Here is a 22,901-nt window from a genome sequence, read left to right as displayed (position 1 = left end):
AGGGTATTATCAATTCAATAAAAACGATGGATGCCGGACAATTAATGAGGATGCAGCAGCTCGTGGAAGGGCTGCGGGTGTTGAGGGATGAAAAAAGGGGTCATATTGATAGCGCAGTGTGATTTCAGTTGCACCTTTCTGTGCATGTTGATGATAAATATTATTGGTGCTAGTTTATCGCACTATTGTTTGTGTAGTGAATGTAGGTTTTGCCCTACACTGGCACCTAATGAGCGGTGCTAATCGTTTTCGTTTTATAAACTCTTGTTCGCCGAAATATCGTTAAACACAAGCAAATCAAATCAAAACCACCTGCTTCGTACTGCCCGTGTTGCATACCTTTAGGCGTAATGCGTGTAACACTAGCCGGTGCGCGGTAGCTCATTTGACCACATTATTTTAATTTAAAATGTAAATTTTAAATTTTTAAATTTTAAAATTTTAAAATGTAAATTTTTGAAACAGTCTGTTTTCAAATGTTATACAAAATGTATGTAAATTTGAAATCTTACGTTTTAGCAAATTGAGTACCTAAAATAATTATATGCGATAAGTATTTTGTTTTAAAAAAAAAAAACAAATTGAAACATTCGAACTTACTAATACAAATTCTTGTATGACCCTATGAAGTTGTCCTAAGGAATATCCCAAACGTAAAAAACAGGATCAATCGGAACAACTTTAGCCCTCAAAGTGTGCTCTACTTCGTATATACAAACATGGTTCAAGAGGCTGTATTGGATACAAGCAAGGGTAGAGTCACTGAGAAAAAAGCGCACTACATTTACGCATAGATTCCTTACCATGCACCCAAATATACCGCCAAATAACGTTGCGCCGTAAAGCATGAAACCAAAATCGATGATATTCAATGAGAAGAAGTTCGACGAGAAATAGTTTCCCGTCATGTGAACAATTTTGCATTTCAGAGAAGGTCAAAGGCAGGATTGTCAGACAGAATGACAGTTGGGTACATACATTCAGGCGTCAAGTATTTCGTGCTGCTTGCTTGGCTGGCTAATTTTTCACGTCTTTCCGGTCTTGAAATTGTCTCGATATGTATGGGCGCATGGTTACAGAAGAGTCCGAAACCGCTCACGGTCTCGCGCCTTCGTCTGCCAGTCTGTTATCCCGGCCTTAATGGCGGACGCCTCCACGCCATCTTGCCACCTCAATTTCGGTCTACCACGCCTCCTCTGACGCCTTGATACGCTGTACGACAGTGAGATCGCCGTACATCTCGTATATCTCGTCATGATAGCGGTTCCTCCATTGTCCTTCCACACATACGGTGCCAAGTATTCTTCTGAGCATCTTCCTCTTAAAAGCGGTTACAGGGTTTCCCACGATTTATTGGTCGGTTCCCATATTTTTTTGGGCTCGTCTCACGATTTATTCATCGTATCCCAGCGATTTGCTGATTGATGGTCTTTGCCTCGTTTATCTGCAATCCGAGGTTCTCTGCCACCTGCTCGATCCCTTGGAAGGCTTTTGCTACATAGGAGAGCCGTACACCAATGATGTCTGCATCATCAGCGTATGCCAGGATCTGAGTTGACTTATAGAAGATGGTCCCCGTAGTTTCCACCCTCGAGTCATGGATGTGCCTCTCTAGCGCGAGGTTGAGAGCTATTTAACTAGTTAGTGTAAATTCGAGTTCTACAGACCATTTGCTTGACATCCGCATATGGGCGAAACGATTCAAATTCTGTTTGGATAATGCTGCCAGAGTCGACCAAGCTAAAATTAGAATGTAACGTTGATCTACACGTTGCTATACACATCATCGATTGCAAGTGCCACCAGATGATCTTACACAGTTTCTGCCTCAATTATCATTATTCATTATCCTCGAATTGAGATAATTGGCTATATTCTCACAGTATCCTCGAACAACTTATTTCCAGAATAGCGATACAAAAAAAAAACATAATAATTTAATCATTCAGATCGCACAATTTTGCGGCTGTGCATACAGCTTTACAACTTGTCATTTAATAATGCGAGATAAGGTTCCCTGTCCAATGCAAGTTTATCAGTTGCTGCAAGCGCCATTAAGTTGCAAATGAAATAGCAATAATGTGCAGGGAAGATAACAGTATATCACAGCACCAACATCTCAAGCATTCCAGAACAGTAATCGTAAAACCATGCAAACGAATACGTTAAATCCTCAACAGTGAGAACTCGCACAGTATGAGCAGTTATAGCAGTAAAAGCGCCTGTTATAGATGAAGGAAGCCTGTTAGGATGACCGCCCATAACTCTGATCAAAAGACACACCTGGAACCCGGCGCCAAATGCAAAATCCGACGATATCGATATCGAATCGAGCGGATTGCTCATTGTCTAACAAAAACTGCACTTTGCCTGACCATGCATGCCGCCTTCATTTGCAGGTGATTGAACCTCCGAAATTCTCAGACGCAATTTCATCGCAGGCAACAATAAACCGCATAATCGAACTAGGTTAAGCACGTGCCCATGATCAGAAATCGATTTCGCAAAGCAACGAAATTCCCCCGACCCAATGCACCCAACCACCCCAAAAAGGTGATTGGTGTTTATTGCCTGCACACGGTCTGATAGGAACCCGATCCAAAGGTTATGATAGCAACAATAACAGCAGACATTCTGAAAGTCCCATACCATACGTACGCACCACACTAAACGCATAAACAGTAGGCAACTACTGCTGCCACTGGCGGGTCGGGTAAGAAGCACAACACATTCCGATACCGGAAAATCTGATTTACAACAACCGATAGGTCGGTGGCCGTGGTGCGACATGCAGAACTTTCTAGAAGGATTCTCCCGCACATCAGATAGCTGACCGCAAAAACAGCAATCCCGAAACCGATTGGAACCTCACTATCTAAACTGCCGCGACTGGCGCGAACTGCAACGCGTGTTTCTTATCTTGCTTTTCTAATTGCAGATTTACGATAGGACGCCCTGTTTTATCAAGATCGAGTAACCTGGGCCAGTAGTCGAGTGGGTCCATATGTTTTTGGATTTTTTTTTTGAGGGTGGGAACCGTGAGGACCCGTGCGATAACCAAGTTGTGCGGAAGTTCGTATAAAAGTGCTGTACTGGGGGTAGGCAAGTATCACAAACGACCGTGCCTTACCGTAGCAGAGAAGACGACCTCCTCCATTCAGCCACAATGAACTCCATCCAACTGCTCGCAGCAGCGTTCGTGCTAGGCCTGGTCGGACTGACCAGCGGCCAGCTCGTCTCGCCCGGCATCTGCCAGAACTTTCCGGTGCACGTGAACTTCGATGTGCCGCGCTACCTTGGCCTGTGGTACGAGATCCGCCGCTACGAGCAGGTGTTCCAGCGTGGTGGCGAGTGCGTTACCGCCGAGTACTCGCTGAACGACGATGGCAGCGTGCGCGTGTTCAACTCGATGATGGTGCCGCCCGGCCAGGTCCGCCAGTCCGATGTGGGCCGTGCCGTGGTTGCCTTCCCCGATGAGTCGCCGCTGGAGGCCAAGCTGAACGTTACCTTCGATGCGAGTAAGTACACACTCGGGGTAGTTACAGAAATACCCCTGTATTGGCACCGTTAAGCTACGGTAGATATTAATTCTTCGCTTACGATCGCACCTGATCCCAAACTCTACTGTAGCTGCCACCGACATCTCCGCCAACTATTGGGTGCTGGGTACGGACTACGACAGCTACGCCGTCGTGTGGGGCTGCTTCGGAGTGGGCACGACGCTGCGTGCCGAAAGTGCCTGGATTCTGTCCCGCACGCCCACGCTGACGCCGCAGGCTGAGGCCGAGGTGCAGCGCTACGTCGACCTGTACCTGAGCGAGGATGACCTTCGTCCGACCGTCCAGAACTTGGACTTGTAAGTAATCATACCAAGCGCTCAGCACCACTTCTATCGCCACCAGTTGTCTTATGCACTACGTTCGCCTCTCTCCATCTCGTTTCACAGCTGCTGCACGATCGATCCCGAAGTTACCGCTTACCCGCAGTGCCCAACACAGTAAGAAGGGCATTTGAATGGTTGAGCAAAAACAATCAAACGAATTTATTCCATGAATAAGAATCCCATGTTTTAATGCCGGAAGACAATAAAATGTAATCTTTAGATGAAGTAAAATTTAAAGCATGAGTTTTAATCGGGGGCTAAAGCATTGGGAAGTGCTTTTAACTTTAACGTGATTTTAAACTGTGTTGACTAAAGATTAAGGAACTCTAGCCTCTTGTCCCTAAGGTCTAAGGTCTAATGCCTCTTGTACCCAGGTCCTGAGATCCAAAAGACTTCGAGATCGCTCGAAATGTAACATATGTCGCACAGTGACTTGTTACAGTCCTGTATGGACTCGATCCTTTGGGCTATGCAAGCAAGGTGAAAGCAAACGCTCTGGGCGTGTTTGAGCGACGCATCCACTGGACCATCTTTGGCTGTGTGTTCTGGCATGAAGTGTGGAGGCAAAGGATGAACAATGAGCTTGTTTCATGCTGTAAGCTATAAGCTAAGCTATACGACGAACCAGACATCCTGACGGTGGCGAAAGCCGGCAGAATACAATGGTTGTGACCTATTATGATAGTGACGGACAATGACAGCGACTTCCAGTTTCAGAGAAGCACTGCAAGTTTGTTGGCTGATGTGCAACTGGCAAAGATCAGGGCCGGTCTGGTATTACAGCCGTCAACTCGTACGACTTAACAACATGCCCGTCGTGGGCTCAAGCCCCAAATAGACCGTGCTCCCATACGTGGTAACTGACTATTCTGCTATGAGGGTAATCCAAAAGTCATTGAAAGCCAACCCCACAAGTGATACTACAGGCAGCCCTCAACCCGACAACAGTTGTTGAGCCAAAAAAAAAAGAATAAGAACAATAAGAACTGACAAAGACTTTAAATAGAAGTGATATGAGGATTTAGACCTCTTACAGTATAGGACCAGTTACAGAAGCTGTGTACCGTTCCAGGAAATTGATCAGAAATATACTCTAGCCGTTCTGAGTATAGCAACAGCAAAGACCCAAGCTTGGTAAAATAATTCATACAGAACCAGTCTTGGAACAGATTCCAAACCAATTCAAGTCAAGGAACTGTTCGCAATCTGTCTTTGCGGGAAGTGCGAGAACTAATAACGAACTGGATATAAGCTAGTGTTCAATTAAGAGATCATAAAGATGTCGAATTGTTGAAGAGGAAGAATTAGTATGTCCTACTATGAATTAGAATAGTATGCCACTGCATAAGATCAATTGTGTTTAAACAAAATCACTGAAAGCTACTTCGAAAAACGTCCAATAGTTTCTCTATTAAACCGAAAACTATTTCCGTTCAGTTCGGAATAAGTCCCACCCTGTATCGTGGCGAGTTGATCAGATGCTTCCAAGGTTAATGGGAGTCGTCCTTGCCACACGAGCGCTTGAAGACGGCTGCTCTGCTTCCTCAACTACACATACATTGCATAATCTCATCAGCTCAACCTTTTTCCCATGCTCATCCCCACCCCGCGGTCACGAAATGCGCGATTAGGCCGAGAGACAGCAAGACAGCAGGCAACCCGGCATAATACCGCACTCAATTGGTAAACTCACTTACGCGAAAGTATGCAAAGCGCGATAAGAGCGATGAATACACAGTGCAAGCAAAACACACGAGCGCGGAAACGACAAGTGGTTGTGTACATTGCACTAATCCTGTTCAAAAAAGTGCCATCAAACCGGTTGCTGACCTGTTGTCTGCCTTCCCGTCTGATGGCTGATACGATCGTGTTTATGATTAGATGGTTTCTGTTTTGTTTTCGGCGGGAGCTGTTTGCCGATCGAAAACAATCTTCTCGTCCGCTTCGTTTTAGCACACCTGTCATACGCTATTCTAGTCGTTTCTTACGATCTCACCCTACATGATCGTCTTCTTTGTACATGGACAACACCTTTGTTTTTCTTTTGCGCCCGGGGGTGCCACAAAGAGACGAAAATCCGGTCGTACTGTGGTGCTGAGGTGTGCTGAGGTTATCGCGACTCAGAAACGATCGTTCTCTCGAAGCTACCACAGAACGGTCGTCCGTCCGACGGTCAATGCTTCTATTTACTGATCAGCTCCTCCTTCCTCCTCATGTTCTCTTCCCAATTCTCACCATTACCAAAAATACAAATAAATACAGTCACAACCACCGGGCATGATAGAGCTCCAGTGGACAGCGAAGCGTTAAGGGTCATTTCTTGCACAGCCAGCACACGATCGCCCGGTCAGTCTTGCTGTTGATCGCAGCGCGAAAGGTTCGCCGGGAAAGTAAAACAACCAACAACCGCACAATCAGTATGAGTGCACTATCGACGGTACTGCTGCTAGCGGGACTAGTGGCCTGTGTTGCCGGGCTGCTGACGGACGAAGCCTGCCCACAAGATGTGACGGCTATGAGTGGCTTTTCGCTGAACGATTACGCCGGCCGCTGGTACGAGATCAAGCGGTACGAGCAGTTCTACGAGAAGGATCTGGACTGCGTGATGGCCGAGTATCAGAAGACGGGCGACAACAGCATCTCGGTGAAGAATGGTGCCTTCAGCCTGGCGAACAATACGCGCGTGGTGGCGGACGGTACGGCCGTGGTATCGTACCCGGACGATACGACCCATCCGGCCAAGCTGAGCGTCGCGTTCTTCGGAGCAAGTGAGTGGAGCTGACCAGGCGGAAGCACAGTGATCGTATAACAAATCGGCTACTGTTTTATCTTAAATCCCCCTACAGAGCCCGATCGTAGCAACTACTGGGTGCTGGACACCGACTACACCTCGTTCGCCGTCGTCTGGTCCTGTGAGCCGTTCTTCCGCGATCCCTCCAAGAATGTCCGTAAGTATCGAGGAAGGCAAACGAACAAAGTGAACGATCTTTCTCACTCATAACTGACATCTTCTCCTATGAATATACTAGTCGGTTTCTGGATCTTCTCGCGCAACCCAACCTTCCCGACCGACGAAGCGGTGGTGAAGCGCGTGGACGAGCTGGTGAAGAAGTACGCCGACGCGTCCAAGTTCGAAGTGCCGAACCAATCGGACGAACGATGCCCCCGATCTTACTAGAAGCTCTCACAAGGTACTAACGGTGTGTAAGTGGAGTGATTTTCTCTTTGGAAGACAATAAAGCGACTGTAAGGCGTTAAAACTCACGAAACGCTTTTTTGGTAGAATTGGTTTGAAGGCAAGCTGATAAGCTTTGGATTTGTGCCTTAAACTCAATAACGTTCCGATAAGATAGAGTATGACACAAAACGCCAGATTATGGGACTTCAAAGGTATCACATGCACATGAATGTAAAACGTAGCTGATTATGGTTTATTGTCCAAAAACAGACGTTGGATTGTACAGTTAATTGGTAAGTTTATATCCACTTTTGATCCAACTGGAGAAGATCACCCTTAAAACACAGGACACCTAAAAGATAGTCGGTAGAAGATCGTTATTTTAAAAACCGATCTAAAATCCAAAGATCGTAAAGTTCACGTTTACTACGAACCGTTCGTCAAGCTGGCTGGTGAATCGCACCAGACTACGATCGATGTACCGCCGCATGATGTAGTGTATGCGGAACAGCACGTCCGTGTCGGCGGGCAGCGTTGGCGTTCGCGACAGCACCCAGAAGCTTTCCTCCGACTGCTCCTCGCCACGCGGTTGACAGTTCCAAACGACCGAAAACGTCTCATAATCCGTATCCAGCACCCAGTAGTTCGATAGATCATTTGCTGTGAGATCAAGCAGAGAAGAAACGCGTCACATCACACCAACGTTCTAGTGGAGTGGACAGCCTTACGACCGCCAACTTACGTGCACCGAAGAAGGACACGTTCAGCTTGCCCTGCACGACCTCCTCGTCCGGGAAGGACAGCACCGCCCGGCCGAGCGCATTGATCGACGATCCGTTGAACAGGTTGTAGGCCGAGTTGGACACCTGCACCGAGTCGTCCTCGTTCGGCGTGTACCGCACCTGCACGCAGTCAAAGTTCTCCTCGAACACGCTCTCGTAGCGCTGCATCTCGTACCACTTGCCGAGGTATCTGTCCACCTCGAAGTACTGCTTCACTGGCACGTTGGTCGGGCAGGGACGGTCGAACATGAGCCCGCCGTACACGGCACCGGCCAGCAGGCACACGATGGCCACCGAAAGCGCAACAGTTTGCATTGTAAAAAATGGGTCGTCGTCCGCTTGCTCGCTTTGGGGTAGAGCTCCTGTACGCTACCAGGTACACTGTGTGGTGGGTCAACTCACCGGCAAAAGGCTTTATAGCGAGTGACCCTACCACCACCTACCGGTGCAATATATCTTACAACAACGATTGATAAGCGCCATAACCATTCTTGAGGCAGATACGGGTACGAAACAGCGGAAGAACATGGCGTGATTAGAATCTTACTCATTTCTCACGTCACAAACCCAACCCACCGGGTTTGGTCCGCTGTGCGATTCACTGTGTTTGTCATACCAGCGACACATCAAACCCGTTCCGGCCAGACGTCGGAAATTTTCTTTCGCTCTCAGCGAAGCATAAAATTGGTTCCGACACGCGATGCAATTTCGGGTCGGCTGTACCCCGGCTATAACTTCACCCATCCCAGTGGGGTGCGAGAGGGGTGACATGTGTGTACGGTTATCGATAAGAGCCCCGAAACGGTGGGTAGAGCGACACGACCACGTTTATGTAACGTTCGTTTATCATACCTCACCCAAAAAACGGAGATAGCCTTCAGCCGGAGTGTCGCCCCACTCGTCGTCGGTGTTCCGAGATCGAAACCGCCCTGCCTTAATAATGGCTTCCGGTTGAATGATATTTCAATTTTTGGCTGTTTCGGTAGGAGTGGGGGATGGGAGGAAAGAGTTTGTTTTTGGCAACCATGACTCGGTCAAAAATGAATTCTCGAACAAACAGCACAGCGGTTTGTCACCACACACTTACCACCCTCTGCCGAGTGGGTGGAATGGTTCCCAATCATGCTACACCTACACCTGTAAGGGGAACGCGGGGCAAAATGGGCATAATGTTTTTATTTTTTTAAAGTTTTTTTTATATGTTTTATCTAACTTCGTTGATATTTCGTTAATTAGATTTATCCTACTACACATGCATATATCACCAGACATTGTACAATGAAGTAACATTTATGGTTTTCTGAGCATGGTTACTTAGATCATTTCAAGTATATTGCACCAAATCCTACGTGGAGCAAGGTCTTTGAAAGAGAACAGGTCGATGCGTTTAAAGTAAATTGACAGAAAGCCATGGGAAAATTTTGACAGTTAAATTGAACATTGTTTATGTTTAGCGACGGACGTTGCTATGGAGTGAATGAGAGTTTTGTTCAGCATTTTGCACCCATTTCCTTTTAGAATCATAGAAGAATTAGAATCAAATTAGAATATTACATGGCTGATACAATCCAAGAATCTCTTTTATCATTCGTCGCCGGGTTATAAGCAAAAGACGGTATGCATATTATACTTGTGTATGCCGATTCGATGTTTCATTTTACTCTCAGTGTTTAAATGAAAGTAAATAGGACTTCTTTTACCCAGTTGGAACATGTAAAGTGCTGTTTTATGCCTATTAAACTTTTCGTTCTTCCAGCAGGACCGTTGCAAACGGTAGTGATTCGTGGTCACGGAATGGCAAGCAATGTGGTTATCTATATACAGAGTGCACTGCAATTGCTTCTACTTTATTCTCCGCAAGTGATTGACCTCAAGAAATTTAACCAATACAATCTTCCTAATAGTAAATTCGTCCACTTTTCCACGTTAACTATCAGCGATTTTTTGTATTTCATGAAACTGTCAAAAGCGAGCTGAAAATGGCAACCTAGCAACGGGCTTTGCATCGACCTGTTCTCCTTAATAGATCTTGACGTGCAGGGAGAAAGATACGAATTTAAGCGACTTTAATAAAAAATATATCAAAAAAATGTAATAATAATAACTATGCTCCATACAATGATTTATTACTTAAGATTTAATTTAAATGTTACAGTATCGATTACTACCTCTAAATCACTTTTAAATGATTTTCTCTATGAAATACAGAGCAATCTCACGGCCATTATGCCCCATGTTCCCCTATCCAGCTTGTTTGTTTGCACCACGACCACAACGCACCCTCCAATCCAGGGCAATGATCATGCTGTTGGCGATGGTGATAATGATACATAGTGGATGCATATGAATCGAACGGAGACGAATCTTATCACACCATTGATTTGTGGCTTGTGTGTTTGTCTTTCGACGGGGAAGACATTCTTATCTATGCAAATGATATAAAAAGGAGATGTGCCACCAGCGCCGGGCATGGGATACGAAGACACATTGGCTGAAAGCAAGCTTTGACTCACAGTTTAAAGTTACAGCGATGAAAATGTTGCAGCAGTTGGTTTGTGGCGCCCTCTTCCTGGCCACCCTAGTACAGGGGACGATTTTCGAGCGACCGTGCCGTACGGATGTTGCCGTTGTGCAGGACTTCCAGGTGGATCAGGTAAGTGTCAAACGGGAGTGTTGTTTTCTCTTTATCGCTTCAATCAAACACATTCACATCACGCGACGTCGCCCCTCAGTATCTCGGCCTGTGGTACGATCTGGAACACTACGAGGCCAGCTTTTCGCAGAACACGGATTGCATAACGGCCGAGTACAGCCGGTACGCGAACGGTTCGATCCGGGTGTTCAATTCGGCCGTCCGGCTCACCGACGGGCTGCTGTACGCCGTGGACGGACTGGCACTGCTGAGCTACCCGGAGGCGGAAGTGCTGGAGGCAAAGCTGAACGTTTCATTCTACGGTGCACGTGAGTAGTGTGATGGATTTTTTCCTTTCTCCTTTCTCTGGAACTAAAGCTCTAAATTTCCATCTTTTTCCATCGAGCAGCGAATGATCAATCAAACTACTGGATATTGGATACGGACTACGAGAACTACGCGATTGTGTGGAGCTGCAAACCGATCGGAGAGAAACGATCGTTCGGTAAGGCGCCCCACCTTTCCCTAAGCCCGGCCTGACCAGTGGCAGACATAATGATAAAAATTGTATGCTTCGTTTGACATCCTGGGCTTCTTTTTGTTTGCTCCTTTTTCTATGCAAACAGAGAACTATGGGCTGCTTTCCCGCACCCCAGCGCTGCCGGAGGATGAGGAGCTGAGGGAGAAGATTGAAATGCTTAAGGAGCAGAACGGCATCATCGACGATGAGCTCATCATTACGGAACATTTTGCCGAAGGGTAAGTGCAGATTGTTACCATTGAATTGGTTGTAATAATAAGAACCTTTCCTTTTGTTCCCGTTTGCTTGCACTTCATCTCCGCACAGTTGCAACAATAAGGGTAACGGTCTATTGTAAAAACACAGCGAAGTACACAGTGAAGAGCAGAAGAGCAATAAGGTGCGAATAAAGATAGTAAAATAAAAACAAAAAACTCAATTTATATTATTTTACTGAGAGAGTACTGATAACCTTTATTCCGGTGTGATAAGCTATTTTTAGACATCACGATCTACGAGGCCATAATTTTTGTTACAGGGAAGATGGTTCCGATCTTGTAGGAGTTACCATCTCTATTCACTACACTACCAAGCCCTTATGATTGTATGATTATTGCATTGCACTGCAATGAACCTCTTACTCACGGTAACGGTCTCGCGCCTTCGTCTGCCAGTCCGTTATCCCGGCCTTAATGGCGGACGCCTCCACGCCATCTTGCCACCTCAATTTGGGCCTACCACGCCTCCTCTGTCTTTGTGGACGGCCAGAAAAGATTTTACGGTCTAGGTCGTCCGTTTCCAGGCGTATAACATGGCCAGCCCACCGGAGCCTGGCGAGCTTTATACGCTGTACGACAGTGAGGTCGCCGTACATCTCGTATAGCTCGTCATTATAGCGGCTCCTCCATGGTCCTTCCACACATACGGGGCCAAGTATCCTTCTGAGCATCTTCCTCTCGAACGCGGCTAAGAAGTCGAGAGGTTTCGTCAGATTTGGACAGTGTTTGGATGTCTCAGAGGCGTATGTGAGTACTGGTACTATATAGGTACTATATAGTCCCAGCTTCGTCCGTCGCGACAGGTTCTTTGAGGTGAACTGATTTTTCAGGCTGTAGAATGACCGGTTGGCAGCCAGCATCCTTGCGCGCAACTCAGCTTCCATGCTATTGTCGTTGCTGACCTTTGACCCAAGATAGGTGAATTGTGGGACGACTTCAAAAGTGCGTTCACCTATCTGCACGTCACGCCTACGTAGATTCTGATTATTTATTGGTAGGCCTGCTGATGTTGCCACCATCAGTTTGGTCTTTGCCTCGTTTATCTGCTATCCGAGGTTCTCTGCCGCCTGCTCGATCCCTTGGTAGGCTTCTGCTACATAGGAGAGCCGCAGACCAATGATGTCTATATCATCAGCGTATGCCAGGATCTGGATTGACTTATAGAAGATGGTTCCCGTAGTCTCCACCCTCGAGTCGCGGATGGCCCTCTCTAGTGCCAGGTTGCATAGGAGACAGGCAAGCCCGTTCTCCTGGCGCAGACCCTTGGTGGTAGTAAAAGGTCCTGAGAGTTTTCCATCCACCCTCACCTGGCAAGTGACGTTGGTCATAGTCATTCTAACTAGCCTTATCAGTTTGGCCGGGATTCCAAAAGAGCTCATAGCGTCGTATAGTTTTACCCTGGCTATGCTATCATATGCGGCTTTGAAGTCTAAAGATCTGATCAGTGGTTGATTTTCCGTTTCCGAATCCTCTTTGATAGTTTCCGACTATCTCTTCGACGTGCGGGACAAGGCGATCCTGAAGGATCAGGGAGAATATTTTATAGGCGGTATTCAACACCGTAATACCCTGTAGTTGTTGCAGTCCAACCTGTCTCCCTTCTTGTATATGGGGTAGATGATGCCGAGATTCCAATCACAGGCATCGATTCGCTATCCCACACCTCAGTAACAAGTCCGTGTCGGCGGGCAGCGTTGGCGTTCGCGACAGCACCCAGAAGCTTTCTTCCGACTGCTCCTCGCCACGCGGTTAACAGTTCCAAACGACCGCAAACGTCTCATAATCAGTATCCAACACCCAGTAGTTCGATAGGTCATTAGCTGTGCAATCAAACAGAGATGAAACACGCCATATCACACCAACGTTCTAGTGGAGCACAGCCTTACGACCGCCAACTTACGTGCACCGAAGAAGGACACGTTCAGCTTGCCCTGCACGACCTCCTCGTCCGGGAAGGACAGCACCGCCCGGCCGAGCGCATTGATCGACGATCCGTTGAACAGGTTGTAGGCCGAGTTGGACACCTGCACCGAGTCGTCCTCGTTCAGCGTGTACCGCACCTGCACGCAGTCAAAGTTCTCCTCGAACTCGCTCTCGTAGCGCTGCATCTCGTACCACTTGCCAAGGTATCTGTCCACCTCGAAGTACTGCTTCACAGGCACGTCGGTCGGGCAGGTGGTTCATCTAATTTCTTTGATATTTCGTTAATTAGATTCATCCTACTACACATACATGTATCACCAGACATTGTACAATGAAATAACATGTATGGTTTTCTGAGCATGGTTACTTAGATCATTTCAAGTATAATGCACCAAATCCAACGTGGAGAGAGAAAGATACGATGGAAAGGAGAATATTAGGACAATTGCGCAGTCGTATTTAAGTGTGTGTTTATTGTACGAAACACATTGGCGGAATGAATCACATACATATATTTACAATATTGATGAAATGTTTCCCTGCCCAAGTAACAATTCACATATGCGTTATATTTGAGGGGTAGGAAATTGCCTACTTTCAACAAGATACACAGCAATAAAGAAAGGTGAAAAGTGCATTTTAAAGAGTTGGTGAGAATAATGTTTGCAAAACACGGCGATGTGACGACCATTACATTTTCATAGCCAAAAGGAAGCGACTTTAATAAAAAAAACGTGTAAAATAAAATAAAAAGTAATAATTATAATTATGGTCAATACAGTTATTTAATAATTAAGATTTAATTTAAATGTTACAGTATCGATTTATATTATTTTACTGAGAGAGTACTGATAACCTTTATTCCGGTGTGATAAGCTATTTTTAGACATCACGATCTACGAGGCCATAATTTTTGTTACAGGGAAGATGGTTCCGATCTTGTAGGAGTTACCATCTCTATTCACTACACTACCAAGCCCGTATGATTGTATGATTATTGCATTGCACTGCAATGAACCTCTATCGTAAATTAAATAATGGACGATACTGTAAATCCAAGCAATGGCATGACTTGTGAACAAATCAATAATAGTATCAAATAGTCATAAATTCTACACCAATTTAACACAGGATGGTGTGTAATTAAACAATTAAACAAACATCAAACAATGATAACACATACTCAGTCTAATTTAAATGTTTCGACGTAGAAAAAAGCCGCCTGAAGGTATGCAATCGGCATGACAAATAAGCGCACAGTGCTGCACATGACGCAGCATAGTGGACATACGTATACAAGATCGTTTATTGAAATTGATGGAAATGAAAAATTGCTTCTGAAAATAATCAAATCTTCTAGCTCATAGGATACTAATTCTCATTAAAAAAATCTTATTATGAGAACGATAAAAATATGAAAACAAATTAACACAATATCAATCCAGGAAGCAATGTTGAATGCTGTTATCAACACCAAAGAAAAAATAACTTAAATTCCGTTCCTTTGACACAACGATGCAACGATCCACTTAATACCACAGCCAGCACCTGGCACATAGCCACACAAGGGGAGGGCAGCATCATTCCTGCGCCCGAAGACTGCTGTCGTAATCGTGTTTTATCTTAAGACGGCGGATTCGCCAACCCATCTTCAGTTTACTTTCAGAGCTCGACCGGATCGGATCAGCCCGAAACGGCATACGACACACGTGGGTCCACAGTGCTTTTGTTTTTAACAGCACGTAGCTTTGTGTTGTTTGATTTGTTTTTAACTTAATTATCACTTAGTGTAGTGTTGTATAGTTTACATTAGTGTTAATAAAGTAAAACAGTAATATGATCAGTAAAACAATGAACATGTTAGCATTAGCCGTGCTGATCGTCAGCAGCCTGCGAGTGGCGGTGGGATTTGTGGTACGCGATGGAAACTGCACACTGCCCACGGCAAATCTGCCATTTGTGAAAGACTTTCAACTGGAACAGGTAAGCGAGTTCGCGAAAGGGCAACCAGAGCAAAGGAAAGCACTCCCGGGGTCCAGACTTTTCTCTTTCTCCGAGTGTCCGTGAGTGTGAATAGATCAAAAAGAAGAAAAAAAGTAGAAAACAGTTCCACCGCAAAATGTCATCCCGTTTAGGTAACCTTTTGCCATAAGTGGGTCGAATTTACCACACATATTACATAAATATTACGGCGTATTTTCCCGCCATCTCGCCATGTCACCGGTATTGTTCGGGCCGCGGTTAAAAGCCATCTCCACCAAACGACCGATGTCTTCTGCCTTAATTATGCTGCAGTGTTTCAGGCCCTGCTCTCCCCGTCGCCCATTTGCTCCCCACAAAAGCTTTCGATTGTCGCTGAAAATTGCATAATCGTACCATCGGTGAACGATTGGACAGTGTTCCCGATGCCGTACCGGTTCATTCATCGGTCTCAAGCCGGGAGCACATCTTTACGGGAAGCGCCTACCTGGTTGAACCCGAGTAAACCAGGCAAACCGAGGCAACTAGGCGAACTCGACCTCTTGAAATCGGATGCGTGGCTAGCACACGCTGGCCCGGTTGTTATTTAGCTGCGGCGCAGTTTCAAGGCCGGCATTCGATCATAAAATTTGCATAACCTGCCTTGAGACGGGCCTTCTCCCTTGTACAGCTGATTAACGGGCTAGAGATCGAAAGAATGCCTCATCCCATCGTTAGATAGTTACGCCGAGGGTCCATACTTTTCTCTTCATCCGCTGTTACCGTGGCGCTAACGATTAACCGTGCTGTGTGTTGAACTTCAGCCTTAGCGGTGGTGATTTATAAAGACACCGACGACATTAGCCATTACCGCCCGATGCCCAGTCCCCGAGAAGAGATGAATAGACGACGGATCGATCCATCGAGAAGGGCGCCGCTTCGCGAATGTGCGGTGGTCGTTTGGGAGGTCTTTCGTAAAAGCCTTTTCCATTGTACGAGGGGCGAGAGGCTCTTGCTGAGCAGAGCTAATGATGGCGTTAGCCCGACGCCAATGTCGGATACGACCGCTGGCTGGCTGGCACTGTATAATAAAGTGGCAATTCTAACCTTCGACTTCGGCTATTTCTCTACGTTTCCGACGACACGTTTCGTTTGTTAATTAAAAGCGATAAAAACGCGACACTACATATCTCTTTCACATGCTTTCGCAGTATCTTGGCAAGTGGTACGAGCTGGAACGGTACGAGCAGGACTACGAGCGTAACATGGAGTGCGTGTCGATCGTGTACCGCTGGCAGCAACCGCTCGAAACGCTCGACTTGAACTATCGTGGCTATCTGCCGCACAATGCCACCGTCAACACCTTCACCGGTAGCGGTGTGTTCAGCCAAGAGCCGGCGCAGGAAACCGCAAATACTACGGCGCCTACTACGGCTGCGAAGCTGCTCGTATCGTTTGGCAGAGGTTAGTAGAGTAGTTCTTCATCGCATCGAATAATTACTGTACACTTTCTGGACGTCACCTGGTGTCGTTATATCCCAAGCAAGGCATAAATGACTTAATGTCACACAGAGTCCACAATGTATGCCAACTTTATCAGATCATATGACAAACCTCTGCAAAAGCTAGATCCATCCTACACTAGTTTTATGTCCTTTGCTTCTCCCACAGTGTACAATGCCACCAACTACTGGGTAGTGGATACCGATTACGTCAACTACGCGATCGTGTACTCCTGCGTGACGTTCGCCGAGATGGGCCAGGCCGTCGAGGGCTACTGGCTGCTGGCACGCGCACCCAACCTGCCGGACAACCAGACAGTGATCGAGCGCGTCAAATACCTGCGCTCCACATACTTCCAGGTGTCGCACATGCGCTTCACAAACCACACCGAGGAACTGTAAGTGGTGTGCATGGCTTTCGCTCAGGAAGCAAGAAACATACCAATTGAAGGTTCATTATTAATCAAACGCACACATTCGCTCTCTCTCTCTCTCTCTCTCTCTCTCTCTCTCTCTCTCTCTCTCTCTCTATTTCTCTCTCTCTCTCTCTCTCTCTCTCTCTATCTCTCTCTCTCTCTCTCTCTCTCTCTCTCTCTCTCTCTCTTCCACTGTCCCACAGCTGCCCAGAGGAGGAAAAGCTGCCAACCGAACCGAGCTTAGTCATCTTGCCACCACTGTAGTTACCGGGACGCCCGACCACAATTAGGTTAAGTGGTGCCAATCCCTCCCTTGCCGCTCTCGGGGTTACTGTCCCCTTTCCCGAGTGAACGCCCCCGATCAGCACTCCAGCCTCACAGTGTGTCTGTGTGTGCAGGCGCGTGCAACCATTATCAGCAGATAAGTCAGCCTAATCTAGTAACTGTAAACTACTGTAAACAAGCGCACACAATAAAGATGGAATGAAAACAGAAACTGAAAGTGTGGTTTGTTTGGCGAGGGTCAGCTCGTCGTGCCAGTTTGCCGGTAGCTGTCGTAGCGATAAGAGCATCATGTCGTTCTTAGCCGATGTACGGTGTTTGTTTGTGGTGCTGGTGGCGGCCGGCTCGATTGCGCTGGCCCAACGGATCGTCAGTCAACCGTGCCCGGACCCGGCCAACCGTCCGGTCGTGCAGTATTTCGATCTGCAAAGGGTAGGTATTGAAAAAGAGCCTCTTCGGTTGCTGTTTGCTTCGTTGCTATTTTGGCGTTTTTTGCGTTCGTTTGCCAGTACGTTGACGGCCGATGGTACGAGATCTCGCGGTACGATCAACACTTCGAGAAGGACTGTGACTGCGGGTACGCCACGTACACACCGCTGGCGGATGGGTCGGTGCGGGTGCAGAACTGCTGCGAACGGTTGCCCAACACAACGGTCAAGTGTAGCATCGGCAAGGCGGTGGTTAGCTATCCGGACGTGTTCCCGCTGGAAGGCAGATTTAATGTCACATTCGGTGGACGTAAGTTTGAAACGGTTGAGGGGGGGAAGGGATTACGATCCGAACAATAAAACTGCTGTTTCGTTTCTTTTTCCTGATAGCTCCGAAAAACTCCAACTACTGGATCCTAGACACGGACTATGACAACTACGCGCTGATCTACTACTGCAAGAATCTGTCCGAGAGCAAGTCGGCCGAAGCGGCCTGGGTACTGTCGAAGCAGCGAACGATCCATCCGTCGGTGCAGGACACTGTCGACGGGCTGGTGGACAAGTACTTTGTGCGACAGGATATGCGCATCACGGAGCAAAGTCAGGCAAAGTAAGAAGCATCTTGCAGGGGTTTGGGATTTATAACAAAACCCAACAAATATTAACTTTCCCATTTTCTGTTTTTAGATGCAAATATGACACAAATGATGTTTAGAAATCTCTTTAAAAAGTAGATGAATCTTCAACCTAACATTGCAGAATAAATCGAATACTAGACATTTCCGGCTTAATGCTCTAGCTTAAAACTATTCAGGGAGGAGGGAAAAATCTAAACTTTCAAGCGAAATAAAAGCAGAAATTAACTTCTCGTGTAAAGTTTCACCTAATTGGCAGTACTTGACCGAACGGGTTTCCTCCCAATCCGGCTCGTTGTAGCACATAAACCATTGTTTCTCACATTGCACAATCCCGTCGCCAACCGCGCCCCTTTCGATCCATCCGCTGGTCTCTTCCACACTTCAACACAGACGCAGATCATCATCAAAACTGATGAAAAATTCGCCTTTCCACCCAGAACCCGTCACATGGAGCTCAAGCCGACACAAAGTCCCGGATGACTTTGGCTAATTTTTACGAGCAGAACTTGTGTGTGCTTTCATCCAACCCCCTGTCCGCCAGAAAAACCGCGAAACTGATCGCTGGGTAAACTGTACAGGCAAAAGGGAAAAAGTTTCGAGCGAGAAATGGAAAGTTTATGAAATCAGTTCTTGTGCCGTGTGAATTGCTGAAAACGGACCCCATCATAGCCATTGGGGGGAGGAGGGGTACAGCAAGGGAAGGAACTGCGAGGGCGGCATGGAGAGTTTCCCAGGACTTTGAAAACTCTCGCTGCGCACGCTCCCCCCTTCACACTTTTGTTGATAATTAGCAGTGTTTTTGGCCAGCTTGGAGCCTTTCACTTTTTGGATTATTTTTAAGTGTTTTAGTTTCAGGTTGCTTTCCCACTGCTGCTGCCCTGCAGGCGAGCGAGCGACACGAGCATTCAGGTTTCATTTAGTGGAAAAACGAGGGAGTAGGAGTACAATGTAGTGTTCTTAAATTCCAGTGAAATGAGCTTGAAAGTCACTCGAGGCTAAGAGTTAATCGATTCGGAGAAGATTCAATCTGCGCTCACCCTGCTTCACACGTTTAAAGTGTTACTCTGCGTTGTAGCAAACACAGTACAGCATGGATTGTGTTCTTTCCCAGCCCTTAGGGATACTTTATTGACCTGGTAACAGAGTATCTGCACACTGCATACGGCAGCAAAGGTATCACAGACGGGTCGGCGGTAGCTCAGCACGTTTCACTGATAAGCTAACTGGGCTGAAACTGTCGAAAAAGAAAGAGCCAGAGAGCGAGAGAGTAGCAACAATCACTTCACTCAAGATCAGTCGCTCTCTCCGCGCTCTGAATAAAAATACAGTGATGCACAGAAAAAAACACACACACTTTCTTAGAATTTGATAAATTTAAAACATATCATCATAATTTAATTACAACATTTCTAATAAAAATGTGGTTTAACTTTGAACTGGAGGTATATTTAAAAAAAAAATCTCTAATTGTGTATATTACATTGTTTTGATGAACGATGATACAAGTATTTTATTTCAAGAAGCGCACACAAGCAAGAAAGCAAATTTATTTTTTTGAGACTAGGCTTTCAGTCTTGTCCTCACTGCTATGATAATTGATTTTAAGATTAGAATTAATATATTGAATAAAAGCCTCTACTACTAAAATATGGTATTTGAACTGACTAAAATCCTAACTGAACTCGCCAAAGCACCTAATCAAAGCCTACATCCATTTATTAAACCATTTACTAAAATATACCAAAAATCTTGTAAATTTTAATGAACAATTTTTTACCACATAACCTTAGCAAGTGTTATATTCCAGCGTTTTATTTGCTGCTTGAAAGTTATTAAGATAGTTAACTTGTTGTTCAAACACCACTCACACGATAGTATCAGTATCAACAATCATGAATGTTGTGTGCGCAACACCGATACTAAGTAGTTCACAGTAAGGACAGCGCAATTGCCGACGGTCAACTTGGTCAATGAGCTGACCAGGTCAGTTCGATATGCAGCACGATTAGAACTCGACCGGTATGTTTCCCTTACAATGCCACCGCGCTGATATGCTAATAGTGCGAGGAAGCGTAGTTCCAAACCATTTCGTGCTCCAAGTAACATATTAGCTTCCATCTTGGCTTCAACAAAAGTAAGCTTAAGTGAGTAAATTGGCTTAATAAACTATTGTGAGGTTTTAAAGGGTCGCCAAACTATAGAAAACATAGAATTATTCTGGCAGAAATTGGCGGAAAGGTATTATTGAGAGTAAATTGTGATTGGATTGTCTCATAGACTGTTCCGTTAAAACAGTAAATGTTCTACTTGAACGCCAGTATATTCGTAATTAAATAATATTCAATAACAGAGCGATTTTTTTGCCAGACATTGGTCATGAGAAACAACTGACTCAAAAAGGTTTGTAGTTTGTGACAGTGAATCACAAAAAAAAAATTGTTTTCTTTACCTCCAGATTTTTTTTTGCAATATTGCCTAGAGAAATTAAGTTAATTATTGAATATTGATGTCAAAACCCCACAAAAAAATTACATAAACTATTCATCCACAAAGTACAACAATGACATAAAAAGAGTTATTCACCCCTGGATGCAAACATTTGAGAGCGACTGTACAGAGCCGATAGAACAAACGTGAGATGCAACGCTTTGTGATCTTCCCGCTAGATCAATGTAGGGTTGTCGGGAGTGTCCAGAGCGGCTCAAATCAGTTCGTGGTGTTCAGTGGCGCGCAGTGTAACAGTGCTTGCAGTGGTTTACATTTTAGCCGAATTTATCACTTTCTAAGCCAAACGGCCCCAGTGACCTTCACACGAACAGAAAAGGGGCGTCTAATTGCCAAACTTGCTCAAAGTGAACAGCGCGCAGCCAGCATGAAAACGTTCCCTTGTTGGATGATCGCGATGGCGTACCTTTGGTGTGCCGTCGATGGAAGTCAAGGAGGTCTGCTCACCCTCTCCTGCATGACGTTTGAGGAGGATTATAACTTTAAAGAGGATAAGGTAAGTAGAAGTATGTTTGGAGCCACCCGAACGCGGGAGTAATATTGCGCGGCTACATCCTCTTTCTCACGCCCCAGTTCGATGGTACGTGGTACGAGGTGCGGCGGCTGAGCGATCCCAGCGCCACCCAGCACGAGGACTGTGTGGTGATGAACTACAAGCTCGGCGAGCAGGGCAGCTTCGAGATACGGGAATCGTACCAGGTGGGCGACGAGAGCGAACCGATCTACCGGAGTGGCAGGGCCGAACCGAAGGTCTTCCAGGACGCTCGCATTCCCAAATTTTTCGAGCGCTTCAACACGACCGATCCGGCCGATCCGGGTAAGTGGTGCTGTTGGTGGTGACTGTGACTGCGCGGGCTTTCCCATGATCGATAGACGCTGGCTGTGTGATAACAAGCACAGAAACACACACACACTCAGTCGCACAATAGTTCTGTCAATGTCGGCGGATGCTTGAAGCGATAGCAGCAATGGCGACGATGCACAGTCGAATGGTTTGATAAGGGCACACTCACACTAATTGCGTCTTTCCGCTTTGCAGACATCTCGATCGACATCGTAGCGACGGACTACAGCAGCTACGCGGTCGTGTACTCCTGCACCTCGATCAATTCCACGCACCATCTCGGTAAGCCCCAGGCCGACAAAAGACAAGGCCCTGCCAAAGGGTCCACGCAGGCGCAGCACAACATAACCTCTCCTTTGCATAATTTCCCTCCACAGAATCGGCCTGGGTACTGTCGCGCCAACAGGCCCTCGCGAAGAATGTGGTCGAGCTGGTGAACCTCTTCCTGGAGTCGCGCTTCACCCGGCCCGATCACAAGTGGCGTGCGACGGTACATACGGCCGACTACTGTAAGCCCACGTCCATCGAGGAGCTGCCGATGTACGCGGGCGCGGGCACTCGCACCGCCCTCAGCGTGCTGGTCGTCCTGCTGGGAATGCTGCTGGTTGTGCTGCTATACTAAGCAGCATCCCTTCATTCATGTTTTATCCCGCATCTCCCCCCCCCCCCCCCTAGTCATAGTGTACGTGTGCGCGCGCCTCGTTAGTGTAAGCTCTTGCATGTAAACCCCACCAAGGCTGTATGGAAAGTGAAGTAAACTGTGTACTACGGTCACTGGCCCAGTTCCAGTTCCGCTTGGGCAAAAGTTTGGTGCGTTTGTTGCTGCGGTCTATGAAGCTGTTGGGGAAGGAAGAACTTTTCCACGGTCCACAGAGAAACTTTGTCCGCTGCCGCTGTGGTGCAGCGTTTAGCGCGTGATTCGGGCTACGTACGATCCGATGGTTGCACCGCCAGCGTCAAAGATGCAAATTAATTGCACAAAAAACTTGAAGCATACGAAGCACAGTAAATCCCCACGCCCGCCCTGAGCGCTCGAGAGCAAACAAATTGGACAAGGTGTCAAATGTTTATTTTCCGCCAACGCTTTGCGCCCTCCCTTTCGGCGAAGCTGGACGCTTCCCGGTGCTGTTT

At 46.5% G+C, this 22,901-nt stretch overlaps 4 protein-coding genes across 4 annotated transcripts; 3 read left to right on the top strand and 1 right to left on the bottom strand.

The window, feature by feature from the left end:
• Window positions 1-3,100: 3,100 nt before the first annotated feature.
• On the top strand, window positions 3,101-4,120 carry LOC121588352 (apolipoprotein D-like). The gene is made up of 3 exons (XM_041906177.1): window positions 3,101-3,518; window positions 3,631-3,856; window positions 3,947-4,120. Exons 1-3 carry the CDS (start codon window positions 3,167-3,169, stop codon window positions 3,999-4,001), a joined length of 633 nt encoding a protein of 210 aa, XP_041762111.1. The 5' UTR covers window positions 3,101-3,166; the 3' UTR covers window positions 4,002-4,120.
• Window positions 4,121-6,153: 2,033 nt separating this feature from the next.
• Window positions 6,154-22,595, top strand: LOC121590134. Its single transcript, XM_041909543.1, has 19 exons — window positions 6,154-6,651; window positions 6,730-6,831; window positions 6,913-7,058; window positions 10,290-10,496; window positions 10,576-10,804; window positions 10,885-10,980; window positions 11,102-11,234; window positions 11,323-11,336; window positions 13,144-13,279; window positions 14,119-14,176; window positions 16,367-16,619; window positions 16,827-17,055; window positions 17,538-17,787; window positions 17,865-18,093; window positions 18,174-18,388; window positions 21,048-21,422; window positions 21,500-21,743; window positions 21,966-22,052; window positions 22,148-22,595. Exons 1-19 carry the CDS (start codon window positions 6,303-6,305, stop codon window positions 22,390-22,392), a joined length of 3,597 nt encoding a protein of 1,198 aa, XP_041765477.1. The 5' UTR covers window positions 6,154-6,302; the 3' UTR covers window positions 22,393-22,595.
• Window positions 7,294-8,270, bottom strand: LOC121588736 (apolipoprotein D-like). The gene is made up of 3 exons (XM_041907032.1): window positions 7,804-8,270; window positions 7,496-7,721; window positions 7,294-7,413 (listed from the first exon to the last, which is right to left on the bottom strand). The coding sequence occupies exons 1-3, from the start codon at window positions 8,156-8,158 to the stop codon at window positions 7,398-7,400; spliced, it is 597 nt and encodes a 198-aa protein (XP_041762966.1). The 5' UTR covers window positions 8,159-8,270; the 3' UTR covers window positions 7,294-7,397.
• LOC121588735 (apolipoprotein D-like) lies at window positions 14,848-17,569 on the top strand. Its single transcript, XM_041907031.1, has 4 exons — window positions 14,848-15,179; window positions 16,367-16,619; window positions 16,827-17,055; window positions 17,277-17,569. Exons 1-4 carry the CDS (start codon window positions 15,033-15,035, stop codon window positions 17,335-17,337), a joined length of 690 nt encoding a protein of 229 aa, XP_041762965.1. The 5' UTR covers window positions 14,848-15,032; the 3' UTR covers window positions 17,338-17,569.
• Window positions 22,596-22,901: the final 306 nt, after the last annotated feature.

Source organism: Anopheles merus, chromosome 2R (assembly GCF_017562075.2).
Source record: "Anopheles merus strain MAF chromosome 2R, AmerM5.1, whole genome shotgun sequence".
NCBI classification, from domain to species: Eukaryota; Metazoa; Arthropoda; class Insecta; order Diptera; family Culicidae; genus Anopheles; species Anopheles merus.
This window is presented reverse-complemented; position numbering and strand designations above follow the sequence as displayed.